We start from the raw sequence: 19,897 nt of genomic DNA on the forward strand, positions 1-19,897 counted from the left end.
TGGATGTAAATGTCTGGTTCTCACCATGATGATGACGTTGAATGGGCTGGACGGCGGCTGTTTGTCCATCTTGTTGAGCAGGTCATAGCTGATGATGTTGATGAGGCCGGAGCGCAGGCTGTCTTTTCCTTTAACCACCACATTAATGCTGTCTGGCTTCACTGAAGGCAGCCATCGGCGGAAAGCCTGAGAAAAAAAACAACACGATTTTGCATGTTCTCCCCGTGTTCACGTGGGTTTCCTCCGGGTGCTCCAGTTTCCCCCACAAGTCCAAAGACATGCGCTATAGTGAATTGGGTAAGCTAAATTGTCCGTAGTGTATGAGTGTGTATGGATGTTTCCCAGTGATGGGTTGCAGCTGAAAGGGCATCCCCTGTGTAAAACATATGCTGGATAAGTTGGCGGTTCATTCCTCTGTGGCGACCCCAGAATAATGAAGAGACTAAGCCGAAAAGAAAATGAATGAATGAAAACACACAATTCATTCGTCTTTAGATTACAATTAACCGATCAGCTTTATACTCTGTATAGAATATTCATTCATTTTCCTACAGCTTAGTCCCTTATTTATCAGAGGTCGCCACAGCGGAATGAACCCCCAACTATTTCAGAATTTCTGGCATGGTAGATGCTGCAGTGCTTGTCAGTTTGTCATCCACTGAGATAATGATTGCTTAGCAATGACAGACACCACAGGAGCACAAAACACATTAGCCCCTTTCACACATACAGACCTTTCCAAGGTTGTATGTGTGAACAGGTCCTTTTTGACAATACCGGTAAATTCATTCTGGCTATTTTCCGGAAAGAGAAGTTGTGACATTACCGGCAATTTGCCGGAATGCTGCGCTGTGTGAATGCAGAAGGAAGATTGCCGGAATAAGCGCGTGCACGTCTAGAACGTGCTGACGAGAGACGTCTGCTTTAGCCAATCACAACAGTCAGACGCATTTACGTCCGCACGGTTTGTGAGAATAAAAGCCTTTGAATATTTTTCCAGACACATTTAGCTGCTAGAAGTTAGTCAGATCACGTTTATATGTTCTTCTTAATGCCAACTGTGTAAATAATCATCAATGAGATGCTTATGATAAGCCGCTGTTTGTTTACCTTCAAGCTTTGCGTGTGCCTGTAAAACAGCCTGTGAGCGCCTGCACACGCACATATTATGAACATCTCGACATGCGAAAGTGATCCTGCGAAAGTTGTTCACAATATTGATCATCCACAGAGTTTGTAATTTAGTCAAATGTTTACAAATACAAGTTTAGCCGTTTAAAGCTCATTTGTGGTGAATGATGATAGAATTTACCGGTATTTTGGAATGGATGTGTGAATGCTCTTTTCCGGAAAATTTCCGTAACGTCCTCGCCTGTGTGAACAGCGCTCTTTTGAATATACCGGTAAAGTCGTTCCGGAAATTTTCCGGATATTTACCGGTATCACTGTGTGAAAGGGGCTTTTGAAACTTTTTTTTTTCCAGTCAGCCAGGCCAAGCGCTTCCAGTGAACGGTCATGCTATTACTAAATCGCCCCGTATAAGATCTGATTTCTTTGAAAATCAGTGATCTTCACTGCCTGATTGAGATGCGATAAGAAGTGGGTCTCAGACTGGACAAGCTCTTAAATTCCATTGTTCCACACCAGTTTCTCTTCTTGCCTGCTTTTGCCATTGCTGCTTTTTCATTTGGTTTAGCCGAAGTGGAGTCATTACCCTATTTATATGGGGGAGGAGGGGTATTGTGCTCATGCACCTGCGCTCAGTTTCACATTACTTTGGATGTACAAAGAGAATATGCATGGGATTCCATGTACGCAGTGTTTTATACATCTGAATTTTTTACTGAATGTTTTAGTATGAATTCAAAACAAGTCTTCGTACATGAGGGAAAAACACTAGCTGTGCATATAATCCATCGGTGAAGAAAGCGACGTGCCTCGTGCTTTCCATGCATTTTTAGATGCAATATGTGAACAGTACGGCCCCAAAGACTGCTAAAAAAACAATGCAGGCAAGACAGGTGCCCACAAAAAAGACCTAGCTCTAGGTCTTTAAGGTCCAGTGTTGCCAGATTGGGCGGTTTCCCACCAAATTGGGCGGTTTTGAATTTATTTTTGCAAATAGAAAATGTAGTGTAAAATTGGGTGATTTTGTAAAGGCGTGCCCACCAACCCCGGTCTTCACTTATAAACCTGTTATGATCTCCCAAAAAGGTGCCATAGCCTCCGTTTTCCACATACAAACGCTAACAACAGCTGTGATCTCCCTACGAGATGCACCATTTTGTGCTGGAAACAGTCGGCTACATCTGGCAACACTGTTAATGTCTTCAGCTACTACTGGAATCAGCTCACAGATATGACCAGACGTGCTCCAAAAAACTTAAAGGTGCAGTATGTAAGTTTGACACCCAGTGGTTGAACTAGGTATTGCACTCCTGGTTCAAAACACATTTTCACTCAGCCCCTTCTCTGATGACTTCAGGCAAGTGCTGGTTGCCAGATGGGCTATATGCACGCATTACTTCCGCGTTTTGTCTAAGGCCGCGGTCCAGCTTCCGGTCTGGGTGACTTTAAGCGGAGGTGAACAGTATTATGACAGAGTCGTCAATATTTACTCGCTGTTTGCGAGTAAATTATGGTCAACGATGTGCAAATGATTGTCCGGATGTGCTCTACAACACCGCAGAGCAAAGCTTGAGAAGGGTTTCAAGTTGTATGCATCTTCCTACCTGTGCAATTATGAAGGTAAGTTCAGCTAGCCTGAAGGCTAACTTTAGCGTTAATACTCTTACGATCCGTCCATCTGCAGCTTTATCACGTAAGTAAAAATAATCATATGTGTACGTAATTCTGTCTCAAAGTGTCAGGTAAAAACAGGGCAGGAATAAGATCTCAGTGAGAGCTCATTACTACCGATAGATCTATGAAGAAATCGGAGTCTCCTCACCAGCTGAGAGTAGGACAGCATACATGTGAAGTTCTGTCCCATTCATACTTTTACTGTTCTAAAGTGACCACCACTGTTCAGTTCGGATAATCACAGAAACACAGATGCTGTCTTAGCTTGTAAGCATGATTATTGAGCAAGATATATTAGGAATAAAATAATACAACGCCGTTCCATCCACAACAGACAAATAGCACTGTGTCAATGCTGAGATTTATTGCTGAAACAGTGGAGATGACAGATGCAGTGTAACCCTGTAGATAGCATGCTTTCTATTTAGTCGATAACATTGTAATTAAATGGGAGGGTGACCCAAAACAATAAGGTGTCATTAGTTAATTTCACATCAACAATTTGTCTATTTCAATATTTATTAGTTTTTTACATTAATGAACAAATGCTTATTCATTGTGCTTGTTAACTCACAATGTAATAGCTAATGTTAACAAGCATGACTTTGGATTTTTATTCATTAGTAAATTAGTTTAACAATGTTAAATATTAAATAGTTATTTTAATAGTGAGCAAATACATTAATTAATAAAACCTTATTTTAAAGTGTGACTAAAAGGAGCTACTTTTAAATCATTTAAATTAATGATTTACTGTGTAGTTTAATCTGATGATATTGCTGCAGATGCCTTTAAAAAGAAGATATTTTGAAGAAAGCTGAAAACCTGTAACCATTGACTTCAATAGTATGAAAAATAACTACTATGAATATCAGTGGTTGCAAGTTTCCAGCTTTCTTCAAAGTATTTTTGTTTGTGTTAAACATCAGAAAGAAACTCAAACAGGTTTGGAACAAGTGAAGGATGAGGAAATAGAATTTTCAGTTTTGGGTGAACTGCCTTTAATGACTCTCTTTAAAAACCTATTAATATTCTTGTTTCTGTTTTCTAGGTAACATTATGAGATTCAGAGCTAGAAAATTTTATGTGTTACTCCATCCTGGAGCGGACATCCGTCAGAAGATCCATGCCGTCGTCTGCTAGTTAATAGCTCCTGCTCTTGTGTGGCTGAGAGTGGGATTTGCAAACATTTGGTTGCTTTGCTTTTCCAGACAGCCCATTACTCTGAAATGTGTAATGTGTGTTGTCACATGACCAATTGTTTGGAATGGATCAATTATGTGTTAAGTTCCATGAAACAGAGGGGCGATTTATTTATTTATTTAATACGTATAAGCCCAAATACCTCTCTATGCACGAGTTACAGAAGAAGCACCTGATTCAAGAAAACAACTGATTCAATGTCATTTTTTCTGTTCATCTGAATAAAATATTTTTTTCAAAATGTTACTTTTTTTTGACAATTTTTATTTCAAATTACATACAGTGAATTATATTTTATATGTACAGTGAATAAAATAAAGGTCTTTATTCTGAATAAAAAAAATTGCACTTAGAAAGTAGCTTAAGAAATGTTTATGTATATTAATGTTCTTTTTTTTTTTACTTCAAAGGCAATGAAAATAAACTATTATTTGCCATAAAAGCTCCTTTCTTTAAATGTCTGCATCCGGTTGGCACTCAAGCCTCGATCAGTTTTCTAGACTGAAATTGTCAGCTACACTCTTGTTTTTTTCTGTTTCTGTAAAATTCTCACGTTAAATATCACCAACCCACCTCTTCTGCACGACTTTGTCTTTTGGAAACGTGTGGAAACTAAGGTAAGAGTTCAATTTTTGACGCTGTGCATTGCTGAACACAGCAGTGGTATCTACAAGTACTGTTCTCACGTCTTTGAAATGACACTTTTAAACGTTTAGATGTCATATTTATGTAGCTGACATAAACATATATAAGTGGGCTATAATGGCATAAAACATTAAGACAACTGTCCAAAACATTACTCGTTTTTATCAGTAGCGCTCCTGTTGTAGCACTGTACTGTACGATCGGCGGAAGTAGGCTCGGGGTCTTAAATTTTACCGGAAATGCGTCACGCGCCGCCGTGCATAGAGCCCATTGACAACATCAAGAGGAGCGTTCCTGACTATTGATCCTACACCATGTCTTAAGGCAACGGCACGTGACAGAAGGAATATTTTCCATATTACAATTAGTTTTTGTCCTAACCAACACTTAACACTTCCATTCCTCACAGCTGAACAACAAAACTTTTATCTTTCACCAACAGAATCTTTTATTTATTGGTAACGTAAAGCAATTTGAATTACCATTGTGTACAAAATGTGCTATAGACCATTTCAATATGGTCATGTCACTGCCCCATGAACATTTCCTGCTTGTTATCAAACCATTTCAAAACAGTAACAAGAGGCAATTGAATCATAACTTGATATTAAAACAGCTTTCATAACATTATTTATCAATATGTGGTTCTTTTTGGATTCTCGGAAGTTATAGAAATTACAAATGTAAAACAGGAAATTCACTGCGACCATTGTTTTTGTTTACGTCCCTCAAAATGGTCTATATTAATAAACTTGCCTTGCCTTTAAAGGTTCAGGACACCCTGGAAAACTTTTTTTTATATTAACAGATTTGTGTGTTTTGAGCATCAGTTAAGACAATGTTAGCACCTGTCAGCTTTAATTGTGGGGAAAACTGGATAATTTTGAGCTTTTGTCAGCTCATTTCAGCTTCCGGGTTTAAAATGATTTTTGGGGCGGGATCAAAATCGGCGACGTAGCGCAGTACTGCAAGTGCAATGATGACGCGTCTGTTTCTCATTATTATTCATAGCAGAGTTTCTAATCCTATGAGAAGAGCCGGCTGCTTAATTATTCATGAGACCTGCCAGACCTGCCAGTGTCAAGCCCGAGCTCTTAGACACGGACCCACGGCACACAGTATTTAGCCGTTCATGTAGGCTCATATGTGTTTGTTTCCATGATATACGGGGTTTGTTGCATGTTTTCCCCTGCGATCTTGTCAGGGCCGATCATACAGCAAAGCTGTGTGTGTGCTGCAAGCATTTTTGTCGGGAGAGCAGCACGAGAATTAGAGAATGGCGGACGCTGTCTTTTATCAGGAGTTCGTTCACATTCAGACACATCACTGTGCTGCTGTGTTCGCCTAAATCCTCCAGATTACCAGCAGGATTAATGGTTAAAATAGACAGGTCAGGAGACCTGCTGCACTGAGTCTGCTGGATACAGGGATTGAGGGAGAAGTCCTCATTTATAGTGTTTACATGAACACACTTATCTTTATAATGATATAAATTGTGGTTATGTGTATGTGAAATTGCGAATAACAAATGTAGCAGGGCATTAAATCACTGTTCATTTCTTTGCATTTTAACTTTGTAAAATATAAACTCATGCTTCTCCTCACGGTATGTCTCAGTTTGTGAGCTGACTGACAACAACAGTTGTTTGCTCACGTTCTCCCCTGCTGGCCACGCCCACTCCTGCCCGATGCTCGCGGAGCTCCACGCCCATTAATCATGCATCTTTTGAAAAAATTCTGAAGTAGACTTTAACCGAAAGTGGGGGGTGTCATGGCCCTTTAAGGGTTAACCTACTGTATAACATTTGTTCACATCATTACTGTTTAACCAAATCAATGCATCCCTGATGAGCATATTTCTGAATGGTGTGAGATGCATAAATAAAAACAGCATGTACCTCAGCCCATGTGAAGCGCACTGAGGACGGGGCGACCACCAGCAGAGGCCACTCACTCCTGTAATAGGCAGCAATGCAGATGGCCTGAACCGTCTTCCCGAGGCCCATATCATCAGCCAGGAGCAAACGACCCTCTCTGGACACTGCAAAACTGAGGCATCAGCAAACATTACATTTACACTCATGTGCCTGACAGAAGCTTTTATCCAAAGCCACATTTCAAATCAAATTCAAGTTGTATTTGTCACATACAGTGACATACACAGTATTATATGCAAACTGCTTACAAAACCACTCGTGACCTTCAAATAGTAACAGCAATGACAAAATAAAATAATAATAATAACAATAGAATCTAAATTATGGAGAAATTGAGGTTATGCAAAATAAAATAATAGAAAATATAACTTTAAGACTTTCGATGTGGTGAATACGTTTAAACATTTATAAAAGAGCTATCTGTACAAACAGAAAGATGGAGGTGTTTCTAACAAAGTGCCTGGTGCTTAAGAGAGGAAGGAGTATATCCTATATCCTAATGTATGTACAGTAGAGCTGCACAATTAATTGAAAAAAGATTGCAATCTCGATTTGTCAAACTTGTTCAATAAATTAAAGTTAACGTACTTGACTCCGTCTCTCTGGAAAGGCATGAGGCTGCGTGTGAGTTGTGGATCGATGTGTGAGAGATCTGCTTCAGGAGGGACTGGAGCTTGGGATTGGGTTTTTTCAAACTGACTGGAGAAGGACTGGAGGACGGCGTGAGGTAAAGGCTCAGTCTCCACTGTAGGCAGTTCATTCAGATCCGCCACTACACACACGCACGCACGCACACACACACACCATCATCATCATCATCATCATCATCATCAACCACATGCATGGAAATATTGAATTCTACGCAAATCCAGCGGGGGAAATAAGTATTGAACACATCAGGCCCTATCATACACCCGGCGCAGTGTGGTGCAAGACGCGGCGCAGTAGTCTTTTGCTAGTTTCAGCTCGGTGCAAGAGTGGTTTTGAGGCGTTGCGCTACGCTGTTTAAATAGCAAATGCATTAGCGCTCATTTGTGCGCCCATAGGCGTTCTGGTCTACAAAGGAAGGCGTTCTGAGGCGGACCGCTGGCGCGTCGCTATTTTTGAGAAACTATAATAGGTTTTTTTATTAGACCAAAACAAACCCGGTCTAAACTCCGGCGCCTCGCTTACGCACTGCTTAATACACACAAGAGAGCAATAGACAAATATCTTTACATATGAAAAAATGTAAATATTAAGGATATATATAGGATATAATAAGAATAGATATAGAATATAAGTATAAAGGATTAAAATATTACAAAACATATTATTTTCTAGCCTACATAAATATGAAAAATTACTGCTTTTATGTCTTCTTCATCTCGGGAGGCTTTTTCAGTTCATTCATAACAATTTGCTTTTGTATAATGTTATTATTATTAGCAGTGTTATTTATTATCTGCATATTTATATTTGTTTTATTAAAAACAAGCTTAGATTTGCCCACCTGCAGGTTTTAGACCGTATGGGGAACTTCATGTGTTTAAGGATATAACTCAGGTTTTTGAGCACATTTTGTTATTATTGTTCATTTATTCATTTGCTGGAAATTAGAACTGAATTTAGAAACAGTTTTGAAACGAATATTTGCGCTTAACAAACGCAATTAATTATTTATAGATTAATTGATGTCTGTGCGTAAAGGTTTCCCTATCCAAGAGCGAAAGTGAAATGAGATCCAATATTTCTCATTCTCACGCAGTAGATGCTCTGTTTAACAGTTTTCTGTTAAAAAACTGTTAACTGTTAACTGTTTGCTTGTGAAATGCTCATTTTTTCCACTTAGACTTACTTTGCATCCTGTAAATAGCGAATGTGCTCTTGGCGCGACGCAGCTGGGTCTTAAAGGGAATGGGAGATGAGACTAATTGGTTTATTCTCAAAACACACCTATAACTCATTAAGAAAATAAACTCAACCCTTTTAGACCATGTGCCATGGCGCAAAGCGCATTTTCCCATCTGTAAATTAGCAAAAATGCGTTCTGACACGCCCTGAAAGCGTTTGCGCCCTGCGTTTTGCGCTCTGCGCATGGACCATCAAAAGAGCCCATCATGTCTTTTTTTCCTGGGAATAATATTTCTAAAGAAGCTGTTGATGTGGAATTAAACAAGATTTTGGTAAAACCCAAACAATACAAATATAAAAATAAAACAAAACAAATCTGAAATTGAGTTACGTGTAATAACAACAGAATGACACAAGGAGAAAGTGCTGAACAACTGAAACGTGTTTAACAGTTTATATTAAAGGCTGTTTTGCTCGCAGCTTAAAGACGCCTCTCATATGCAGAATAAAGCCTCATGCATTGCTCAGGTGTGTTTTTCACAGACTTCAACAGAGTGTCAAATTCTTGATGCTTCTGTGGGTGTCGTCTATCAAATCTGAGCTTTATTTTGTATTTTCTATTGGATTGTAGTCAGGGGATTGGCTAGGCTCTTCTACAGCTTGGTTGTCTTTCTCTTTGAGAGGCTGTCTTTTGGATCATTGTCTTCCTGAAATGTCCACCCTGGTTTCATTTCCTGCTAATGTAGATGTTGAACTGAAACAGCTGACATTCATTTACACTAAAGAAGGGCAGAGGGTTGCTGAAGAACCACTGAGAGGTTTCAGCTGCTGTCTGGGCTTTCACTGCCGAACCACACCTCCCTTTCTTCATGTGTTCAATACTTTATCTCTGTGGTTTCATTTTATTACACATAACTTTATTTTTAAACCAATTAGATTTGTTGTCTCCAATTGGATTTTTTTTTTGTTATTACCAACATCTGGTGAAAATTTCAGATCAACAGCACCTTTAGAAATATGTTTTCTGAGTAAAATGGTGATGTGTTCAATATTTATTTCCCCCAATATATATATATATATATATATATATATAGTTGAAGTCAGAATTATTAGTCCCCTTCAAATGTTTTTCTTCTTTTAAAAATATTTTTCAAATGATGTTTAACAAAGCAGGAAAATGTTCACAGTATGTCTGATAATATTTTTTCTTCTGGAGAAAGTCTGATTTGTTTTAAATTTTGGCTAGAATAAAAGCAGTTTTTAATTTTTTAAACACCATTTTAGGGACAATATTATTAGCCCCTCTAAGCTTTTTTTTTTTGATAATCTACTAAACAAACCATCGTTATATAATAACTTGCCTAATTACCCTAACCTGCCTAGTTAACCTAATTAAGCCTATAAATGTCACTTTAAGCTGTATAGAAGTGTCTTAAAAATATCTAGTCTAATATTATTTACTGTCATCATGGCAAAGATAAAATAAATCAGTTATGAGAGATGAGTTAATAAAACTATTATGTTTAGAAATGTGCTGAAGAAATCTTCTCTCCATCAAACAGAAATTGGCGAAAAAATAAACAAGCGGTCTAATAATTCAGGGGGGCTAATAATTCTGACTTCAACTGTATATATATACAGCTAAATACAGGACTCAAAGTCCAAAACTTACTGAGTTTCCCATAGTCCTCAAGGAGAAAGGTCCACTTTCTGGTCTTCATGTCTAATAATAACCAAACGAAAATTGAAATGTCTGCATGACACACACACAGCAAGTTTTCTCAAACCTTTTCTCAAAATTTAAGTTGAAAATAAACAAAAAATATTTAAATGAGGAAAGGAAAATAATCAAACAAACAAGTTTGTCACTAACAAGTCATTTGAAAAAATTAAAAAATTGCAGATGTCAAACTCTGCAACCCTAATTGATGGTTTAAATCAATTAATAGATTCATTCAACTTTAGCATCATAGAAATATATTTATAGTGTCTAAACATGTAACTCCCCCCCCCCTCAGTTTTAATTTGAGTTATTTTAGAACTTAAGGATTAAGGCAAAATATCTAGGCAAAATGCTGAAATAAGTTACATAATAAGTTAGATTTATTTATTTTTATTTCAGTTAAGGTCTATTTTTTTGACAAATATATTTTTTAATGGTTTCACTTTTCTGCAATGATAACTTTGCAGCCATTTCATTACATATAATATAATATAATATAATATAATATAATATAATATAATATAATATAATATAATATAATATAATATAATATAATATAATATAATATGATATGATATAATATAATATAACATATTATAATATAATATAATATAATATAATATAATATAATATAATATAATATAATATAATAATATAATATAATACAATATAATATAATATGATATGATATTATATGATATGATATATATGATATGATATAATACAATATACTACGATACGATACGATACAATATAATATAATATAATATAATACGATATGATATAATATAATACAATACAATACAATACAATACAATACAATATAATACAATATAATATAATATAATATAATACAATATAATATAATATAATATAATATAATATAATATAATATAATATAATATAATATAATATAATATAATATAATATAATAGGTAAGGCAAGGCAAGGCAAGTTTATTTATATAGCACATTTCATACACAATGGCAATTCAAAGTGCTTTACATAAACAAGAATAAAAGAAACAAGTAAAATAAAAATAAAAACAAATAAAAAAAATGCATAAAAACAAAACAAAACATAAAAACAGGTAAAATGTGATATGAAAGAATGAAGAAGAAGAGAAAAACATGATAGTGCAATCTGTCGGACGCAGCACAGTGCTCATTCAGTAAAGGCACAGCTAAGCAGATGTGTTTTCAGTCTTGATTTGAATGTGCCTAATGTTGGAGCACATCTGATCATTTCTGGAAGCTGATTACAGCAGCGAGGGCCATAGTGGCTAAAAGCCGATTCACCCTGCTTTGACTGAACTCTTGGAACTTCTAGTTTATATGATCCTAAAGATCTGAGTGATCTGTTAGGTTTGTATTGAGTGAGCATATCTGTGATGTATTTAGGTCCTAGGCCATTTAGTGATTTATAGACCAGTAATAATACTTTAAAATCTATTCTGAATGTAACTGGCAGCCAGTGTAAAGACCTGAGGACAGGTGTGATGTGCTCTGATTTTCTGGTTCTGGTCAGAATTCTGGCTGCAGCGTTCTGGATGAGCTGCAACTGTCTGACTGTCTTTTTAGGAAGACCAGTGAGGAGTCCATTACAGTAATCCACCCTGCTGCTGATAAAAGCATCAACAAGTTTTTCTAAATCCTCACTAGAAACAAAGCATCTGATTCTTGCTATGTTTTTGAGATGATAGTATGCTGATTTACTGACTGCTTTGACATGACTGTTGAAACTCAGATCTGACTCCAGAGTCACACCAAGATTCTTGACCTTATTTTTTGTCGTTTGACCTTTAGTGCCAAGGTACGCATTTACCTTGAGAACCTCATCTTTGTTTCCAAACACAATAATTTCAGTTTTCTCTTTGTTTAACTGAAGAAAGTTTTGGCACATCCAATTGCTCATTTCATCAATGCATTGGCAGAGGGTGTCAATGGGGCTGTAGTCATTAGGCTGTAAGGCTAGGTAGATCTGAGTGTCATCAGCATAGCTGTGGTAGGAGATTTGGTTCTTTCTATATTATAATACAATATAATATAATATAATATGATATAATATAATATGATACGATATAATATAATATAATATAATATAATACAATACGATACGATATAATATAACAAATATAATATAATATAATACAATATAATATAATGATATAATATAATATGATATGATATAATATATATAATATAATATAATACAATACGATATAATATAATATATTTTATAATATAATATGATATAATATGATATAATATATATGATATGATATAATATAATATACTACGATACGATACGATACGATACGATATAATATAATATAATATAATATAATATAATATAATATAATATAATACAATATAATATAATATGATATGATATGATATAATATATATGATAGGTTTTAATATAATACGATACGATACAATATAATATAATAATATAAAATAATATAATATAATATAATACAATACAATATGATACGATATGATACGATACAATATAATATAATATAATACAATATAATATAATATAAAATAATATAGTATAATATAATATAATACAATACAATACAAAACAATATAATATAATATAATATAATATAATATAATATAATATAATATAATATAATATAGTATAATATAATATAATACAATACAATACAAAACAATATAATATAATATAATATAATACAAAACAATATAATATAATATAATATAATATAATATAATATAAAATAATATAATATAATATAATATATAACCACACAAATCACTTCTACTACAATTCAGTTAAAAAGCTACAAGCTACACATTACATCATATTTATCCTCCTTAACCAAGCCAAATCAGACCTTACATTGTATAGGCCCAATTTTTGTGCAAAAAAAGTTTGTGTTAATGAACTCACCATAACTTTTGGATGGCATTTGCTTAAAAATCCCAATAACATCAGCCTGGTATCCAATATCCACCTCCAGTCGAGAGCGAGACACTAAAACGCACTTTCCTTTAATTGTAGCACCCGGTTTCTGCCAACCCTGACAGAGGCGCATCAAAGCCGCCATTGCTGCAGCGTCTTTGGGCCGACATGTGGATGCAGAAATATTCAGCCCTTCCATCCCTTCCAGAGGTTTGAGAGAGATGGAGGGTAAATGTGCCACCTGCTCCACTGAAACACAATCAAGCACAGTTACACCCTGGGATACACACCTTACTTGTGAGCAGTCACAATGCGCAGCCACAGGTCCTGACTGAGCTTCTTTATCTTATCCATGACTGTCCACAAACCAACAGCAATAAGCTTCTGTTTTTGACCTGTTGAGTTGATTAAAACAGCTATTCCCAATAAATACGGGTAGTTAGGATGCTTTTGCTACAGCTTGAGCTATTAGTAATGGTGTAGAATGTTAGCATTTGGACATGCCACTTTTTGTTCAAATGTAAATAAAAGCTGATCACTTTTTCCACAATAATTTCACTTGTACATCATCTTATTATCTTTTGGAAGAAGCCTGTGTCATTTACGGCCAAAAAAAGCTCTTGCTGGTTGAAAAAAAGCAACTTTAGGTAAGGATTTGTACTGTAAATATATATACATATATAAATTCAGAGGGTTGCTTTCAGCTGCTGTCTGGGCTTTTACTGCCTTTCTACACGTTCCTTTCTTCATGTGTTCAATGCTTTTTCCCTGCATCATTTCATTTTATTACGCATAACTTCATTTGTAAACTAATTAATCTTTACATATATGGATTTCTTTGGTTGTTATCAACATCTGGTGAAAATTTCAAGTCAACAGCACCTTTAGAAATATGTTTTCTGAGAAAAAAGGTGATGCGTTTAATATTTATTTCCCCCACTGTATATAGAAAATGTCTAATAGTATGGAGTCAATCTAGGGCCATATATATTTGCAAAACAAAATAAAGTTTTGCAAGAAAAAAATAAAGTATTGAGCAAACAATAAAACAAATGCATATCTCCAAAAATCGCAAAGCAAAAATTATTTTTGGAGAAATAAAAATAATATTGCTAACAAAAATAAAGAACTGCAAAGGGAAAATTAAGTTGAGAAATAAAAATGAAATCTGCAAAAAAAGAATTGCAAATAAAAATCAAGCAATGCAGAAAAACTTAAATATTTGCAATTAAAAAAACTATATATTTGCAAAACATTTTTTTATAGCATTACCTTCACAAAACACGTCCAGTCAATTGCAATGCTCATTTTGATTTGCTTTTTAGTAAATCGTGAGTTTGCGATGCCATTTTCTCTTTGCACTTCATGTTTCTGCACATTTCACTTTGTGGCCCTGATTTGACAAGGGGGCGGAGTCCAGGGAACTGCCTCCATTTAAGCGACATCATCAGCTGGAGACACAGTATCACCGAGGTGGTCTTACTGCCGTAAACACCCAAGTTCCCTTATAACATTTGGTTTTGTAAAGGCAACGCTATCAAAAATGTTTTATATATATATATATATATATATATATATATATATATATATATATATATATATATATATATATATTTATATATATATAGTATATAGCTTATGTGCACTGCTTGATTTTTAGTTTTTTTTTTGTTTGCAGATTTCATTTTTATTTCTCAAAACTTAATTTTCACTTTGCAGTTCTTTATTTTGGTTTTCAAAATAATTTTTATTTCTCAAAAAAAATTCTCTCTTTGCGATTTTTGGATATTTGCATTAATTATTTGGATTTTTTGCTCAATACTTTGTTTTTTTGTTTGCAAAACTTTCTTTTATTTTGCAAATATACATGGCCCTAGTTTGGCTCCATAAATAGCGCTCATGGTGACGTACTGAGCATCTGGTAGTCCTCAAGGCTGAAGTTCCACATCTTCGTAGCAGGATCTGTAATGCATAATAAATATTACAGGCCATCAGATATTATCCTTAAAGATTAACAAACGCACATACACACTATTGACCTTAATCTGCGATGTGGAAGTGCGCTTGTTCCAAAACTTGCCTACGGGACTAGGAATAATAAACAGCAGAAAACGGTCAAACTTCTTGCTCTACAAACAAGTGTGTTTATGACTATACATAAAAAGAAGAAGAATATAATAAGAAAATATCAGTTTGGAACATCAAGAAGCAAAATGAGCTGAAGTGGTGTTAGTGTGACCAGCAGGGGGCCCTCAACCTGCAATCTGTGTGGGCCCGAATGCCCCAGTATAGTGAAGGGGACTCTATACTGCTCAGTGAGCGCTGTCTTTCTGATGACACATTAAATCGAGGTCCTGACTCTGTGTCATTAAAAATCCCAAGAAGTACTTCAAAAAAGAGGAGGGGTTTAATCCCGGAATCCTGGCCAAATTTGGTGGATGAGGAGAATCCCTCTCAATATGTAAAGCGCTTTGAGTGTCCAGAAAAGCGCTATATAAATAAAAGGAATTATTATTATTATTATTATTATTATTATTATTATTATTATTTAACGTCTAAAAATCAATGAAAGTGAATGAGAGCGGAACTCTCAAGCCAAAAAGATTCCATTGGCTGTGGCCGCTCGTACATTAATTATAAGGTCAATAAACATTCTGTAAACAATGATATTAGACGCATGGTCTGTACTCACCGTAGTTTTTGGAGGGAATGCTTTTGAACACTAGGATGAGGTCTGCATGGTAGCCCACCTCCACTCGGAAGCGGTTTTCTGAGTGTGAAACACATCTTCCCCTCAAGTACACCGCTGGTTTCTTTGCAGGGATATTTGCCGCGGGCTCAGGGGGTTTAGGTGGTCTCTTTTCTCCAGTGCTTGGTTTTCCTGCCTGTCCATAAAAACTAGAAGCTGTAGAGGCAGCAGTAATGGAAGTCGGAGGTGCTGTTTTTGTACACGCTGCATTAATGTCTATGAGCTGAGTCTGTAAAGATGAGCATAAATGAACATACGTGTGGAAACATCATTAGATTTGCAATTAATAATATAATACATGTTATCTTACAAATACACTCAGATTTATTATCCCTCCATTTAATTTTTCCCCCAACTTCTGTTTAATGGAGAGAAGATTTTCATTTATAAACATAATAGTTTTAATAACTCATTTCTAATAACTGATTTATTTTATCCTTGCCATGATGACAGTAAATAATATTTGACTAGATATTCTTCAAGATACTAGTATTCAGATTAAAGTGACTTTTAAAGGCTTAACTAGGTTAATTAGGTTCTTTAGGCAAGTTATTGTATAACAGTGGTTTGTTCTGTAGACTATCGAAAACAAATATTGCTTAAGCGGGCTAATAATATTGACCCTAAAATGGTTAAAAAAATTTTTAAAACAAGTTTCATCCTAGCCGAAATAAAACAAATATGACTTTCTCCAGAAGAAAAAATATTATTAGAAATACTGTGAAAAGTGTCTCACTCCATTAAATACTAAAAAAAAATATTTCCCAGGTCTCTCTCTCTCTCTCTCTCTCTCTCTCTCTCTCTCTCTCTCTCTCTCTCTCTCTCTCTCTCTCTCTATATATATATATATATATATATATATATATATATATATATATATATATATATAAACACACACACACACAGGCATATATGAATGCATAAATACATACATACTGACCGGCCACTTTATTAGATACATCTGTCCAACGGCTCGTTAACGCTAATTTCTAATCAGCCAATCACATGGCAGCAACTCAATGCATTTAGGCATGTAGACATGATCAAGACGATCTTCTGCAGTTCAAACAGAGCATCAGAAAGGGGAAGAAAGTTGACTTAAGTGACTGAATGTGGCATGGTTGTTGGTGCCAGACGGGCTGGTCTGAGTATTTCAGAAACTGCTGATCTACTGAGATTTTCACGCACAACCATTTCTAGGGTTTACAGAGAATGGTCCGAAAAAGAGAAAATATCCAGTGAGCGACAGTTCTGTGAGCGCAAATGCCTTGTAGATACCAGAGGAGAATGGTCAGACTAGTTCCAGCTGATAGAAAGGCAACAGTAACTCAAATAAGCACTCGTTACAACCGAGGTCTGCAGAAGAGCATCTCTGAACACACAACACGTCCAACCTTGAGCCGGATGGGCTACAGCAGCAGAAGACCACACCGGGTGCCGCTCCTGTCAGCTAAGAACAGGAAACTGAGGGTACAATTCACACAGACTCACCAAAACTGGACAATAGAAGATTGGAGAAACGTTGCCTGCTCTGATGAGTCTCCGTTTCTGCTGCCACATTCAGATCAGAATTTGGCGTCAACAACATGAAAGCATGGACCCATCCTGCCTTGTGTCAACGGTTCAGGCTGGTGGTGTAATGGTGTGGGGGATATTTTCTTGGCACACTTTGGGCTCATTAGTACCAATTGAGCATCGTGTCAACACCACAGCCTACCTGACTATTGTTGCTGACCATGTCCATCCCTTTATGACCACAGTGTCTCCATCTTCTGATGGCTACTTCCAACAGGATAAAACGCCATGTCATAAAACGCGAATCATCATCAGTTCTGAAAGGAAAAAGGGGCCCAACCCGGTACTAGCAGGGTGTACCTAATAAAGTGGCCGGTGAGCGTAGTTTTCAGTGACATAATGATTTAAGTTCCTATGTTTCAAGAAATAAATGGATGATAAAAACGATTGCCATTTACCTAAAATAGCCACTTGTAAAATTAAGCTTGAGGTATTTAATGATGATTTTACGATTTTTTGTTTAATTTACTGCTCAAAAATGTAACAAATTTAATAACACAATAGTGTTTATAAGTGGTTTAGGGAAGACTAGGAAATGTTTCAACATTTACTGCATTTCATAAACGGATGACAAAGCTAGTTATTTTGCTTTTCTTTCTTCATGTGAGACAGTGGAAAATGCTACCTCACATCAACAGTCCATATAGAATAAAAAAATTAAAGATTTTTTATAAGCCTAACAGCAAAAATAGTATAAATATCGATGCCAGGGCAGGTAAGTGTAAACAAAATACACAAAATGTACATCATTAAATAAATACATTATAAGGTTCAGACATTTTTTAATTGTATACGGCTTTCTGATATTGTTAATATGTATGCAAAATTCAATCAATAAAACCATAAAACATTAATTCAAAGTTTCTGATGCCCACCTGTCTTGTAGGTGCCCCTGACTGTCCCCGATCAGACGCAAAATGCTGGTTGTTTTTGGCTGGGCCTCCTGTTGTCCCGGACTGTGTGTGTTTGTTTTGAGCAGGTCCAGGATCTGCGATCTGAGCCTGTCTTTCAGCTCTTCTGGCTAATGCTCTCTTTCTGTTCTCTTCAATCCTCCGCTGCTGTTCTGGAGTCAGACTCACAGACATCCCTGCTTTAGTGACCACTTACAGGCGCTTACTGACACAACGACTAACAAAGGATGAACATGTAGTACTTTAAACACATATATAAACCAGTTGCATGACAAAGAACAAATAAATCCGGCTGAATCCTTCCAGTCTCCTGCAATATGCTTGTTTATAGTATCTTGACCATGTTCTCTTATCTTCGATGTTGTCAAAGTTTAACAGTCAACTCAAACATATTTCATTTAGGCGTCGTTTGATGTTCAAAATCGTTCAATAGAAAGCAAAATCTAGATTAATTTTAGTAAGTTACAGAAAAACTTTACCGCGTACTTCAAATGACGCGGTTTTGAACATACAGCTGCGACTACTGGGCATGCGCATTTCAATATAGCGTACTTTTGCGGCATTATACAACCATAATTGCTATTTTTACATTACCGCGAGGGGTAGGTGTAGGGTTGTGGATGGAGTAGATGTTAATAAAACAGAAATTAATGAATGATTTAATAAGTAAGAGGAAAAACTCAACAGCAACAACCGCGACATGGTGGATATGACGCGTAATCGTGACGTCAGCGGCGGCGCTGGAGGCTGACGTTCTTTGATTGACGTTAAGACTGTCCAATAGTGTTGATGGATATGACAGATGGGCGGGACTAAGAGCTTATTACAATAAAACAAATATGCGAAATCGAGGTATTTTTCTCCAGCTACACAGAGAAAATGTATTTTACTAATAACATAATCACATATTTAATAATATTAAATTAATTACTATTTTAAAGGAGTATACAGTTAAAGATACGGGATAAATGATGAATAGGATTGACAGCTGAAACTGCTCAACAGAGAGCTTAACATTATTGAACAGCAGTAATTTGGGATGATCATCTGTACATATTAATTTGACACATTATACATTTTTGTTACGTTTTATAGATTAAACTAGCAATAAATATAAATGAACAATATATATAAAAAAACAACATCAATGATAATAATAAACAGACCAAATTTGTGAAATAAAATGAAATAAAGTCGATGTATACTGTCATCTACTAAATTAAATATTCATGAGTGTCGCCCGTGGCCACCCTAAGCACAAATTTCTTAAAATGAAACTTCAACATTTTCTGATGTTCAAAATGTCAGGGCATGGGCATAAAATGTCCCAATGATTATTTAATGAAATTAAAACTGAGCTTATCGAGTTTTAAACAGGATTCTCATCCTCACCAGTGAGAAAATCCTTATGCTAAAATACTTTAATTTGTGTATGTGTATATACAGTGCTCAGCATAAATTACTACACCCCATTTTGAATATGAAAATGAATATTTTTATAATTTTTTCAGTGAATATAGGTAATGTATTTTGGTACATTTGAAGAGAAAATATTTATAAACAGATATAAAAAAAAATTTATTTC

General features: G+C 35.5%; 1 protein-coding gene and 1 long non-coding RNA gene across 8 annotated transcripts in view; one reads left to right on the forward strand and one right to left on the reverse strand.

Annotated features, from left to right (window-relative positions):
- Positions 1-19,897, reverse strand: part of LOC141376228 (SNF2 related chromatin remodeling annealing helicase 1-like) — a 50,790-nt gene that overhangs the window by 28,895 nt on the left and 1,998 nt on the right. For 3 of the 7 annotated variants that reach the window (XM_087268474.1, XM_087268478.1, XM_087268476.1), the window contains exons 1-9: positions 18,907-19,036; positions 18,277-18,529; positions 15,770-16,055; positions 14,989-15,039; positions 13,066-13,326; positions 10,093-10,143; positions 7,176-7,359; positions 6,549-6,699; positions 25-186 (exon numbers count right to left, since the gene is read on the reverse strand). In XM_087268474.1, coding sequence (XP_087124600.1) covers positions 25-186; positions 6,549-6,699; positions 7,176-7,359; positions 10,093-10,143; positions 13,066-13,326; positions 14,989-15,039; positions 15,770-16,055; positions 18,277-18,486 — 1,356 coding nt within the window. In that variant the 5' untranslated portion in view covers positions 18,487-18,529; positions 18,907-19,036. Of the gene's footprint in view, positions 1-24; positions 374-6,548; positions 6,700-7,175; positions 7,360-10,092; positions 10,144-13,065; positions 13,327-14,988; positions 15,040-15,769; positions 16,056-18,276; positions 19,037-19,897 lie in introns of those variants that run through there. The other 4 variants (XM_087268475.1, XM_087268477.1, XR_015499929.1 and 1 more) reach the window with 3 other exon arrangements.
- Positions 2,564-4,251, forward strand: LOC141376231 (uncharacterized). The gene is made up of 2 exons (XR_015500057.1): positions 2,564-2,748; positions 3,854-4,251. It is a non-coding gene; the product is annotated as an uncharacterized LOC141376231 (long non-coding RNA).

Source organism: Danio rerio, chromosome 9 (genome assembly GCF_052040795.2).
Source record: "Danio rerio strain M-AB ecotype USA chromosome 9, GRCz13ab, whole genome shotgun sequence".
In the NCBI taxonomy this organism is placed as follows: Eukaryota; Metazoa; Chordata; class Actinopteri; order Cypriniformes; family Danionidae; genus Danio; species Danio rerio.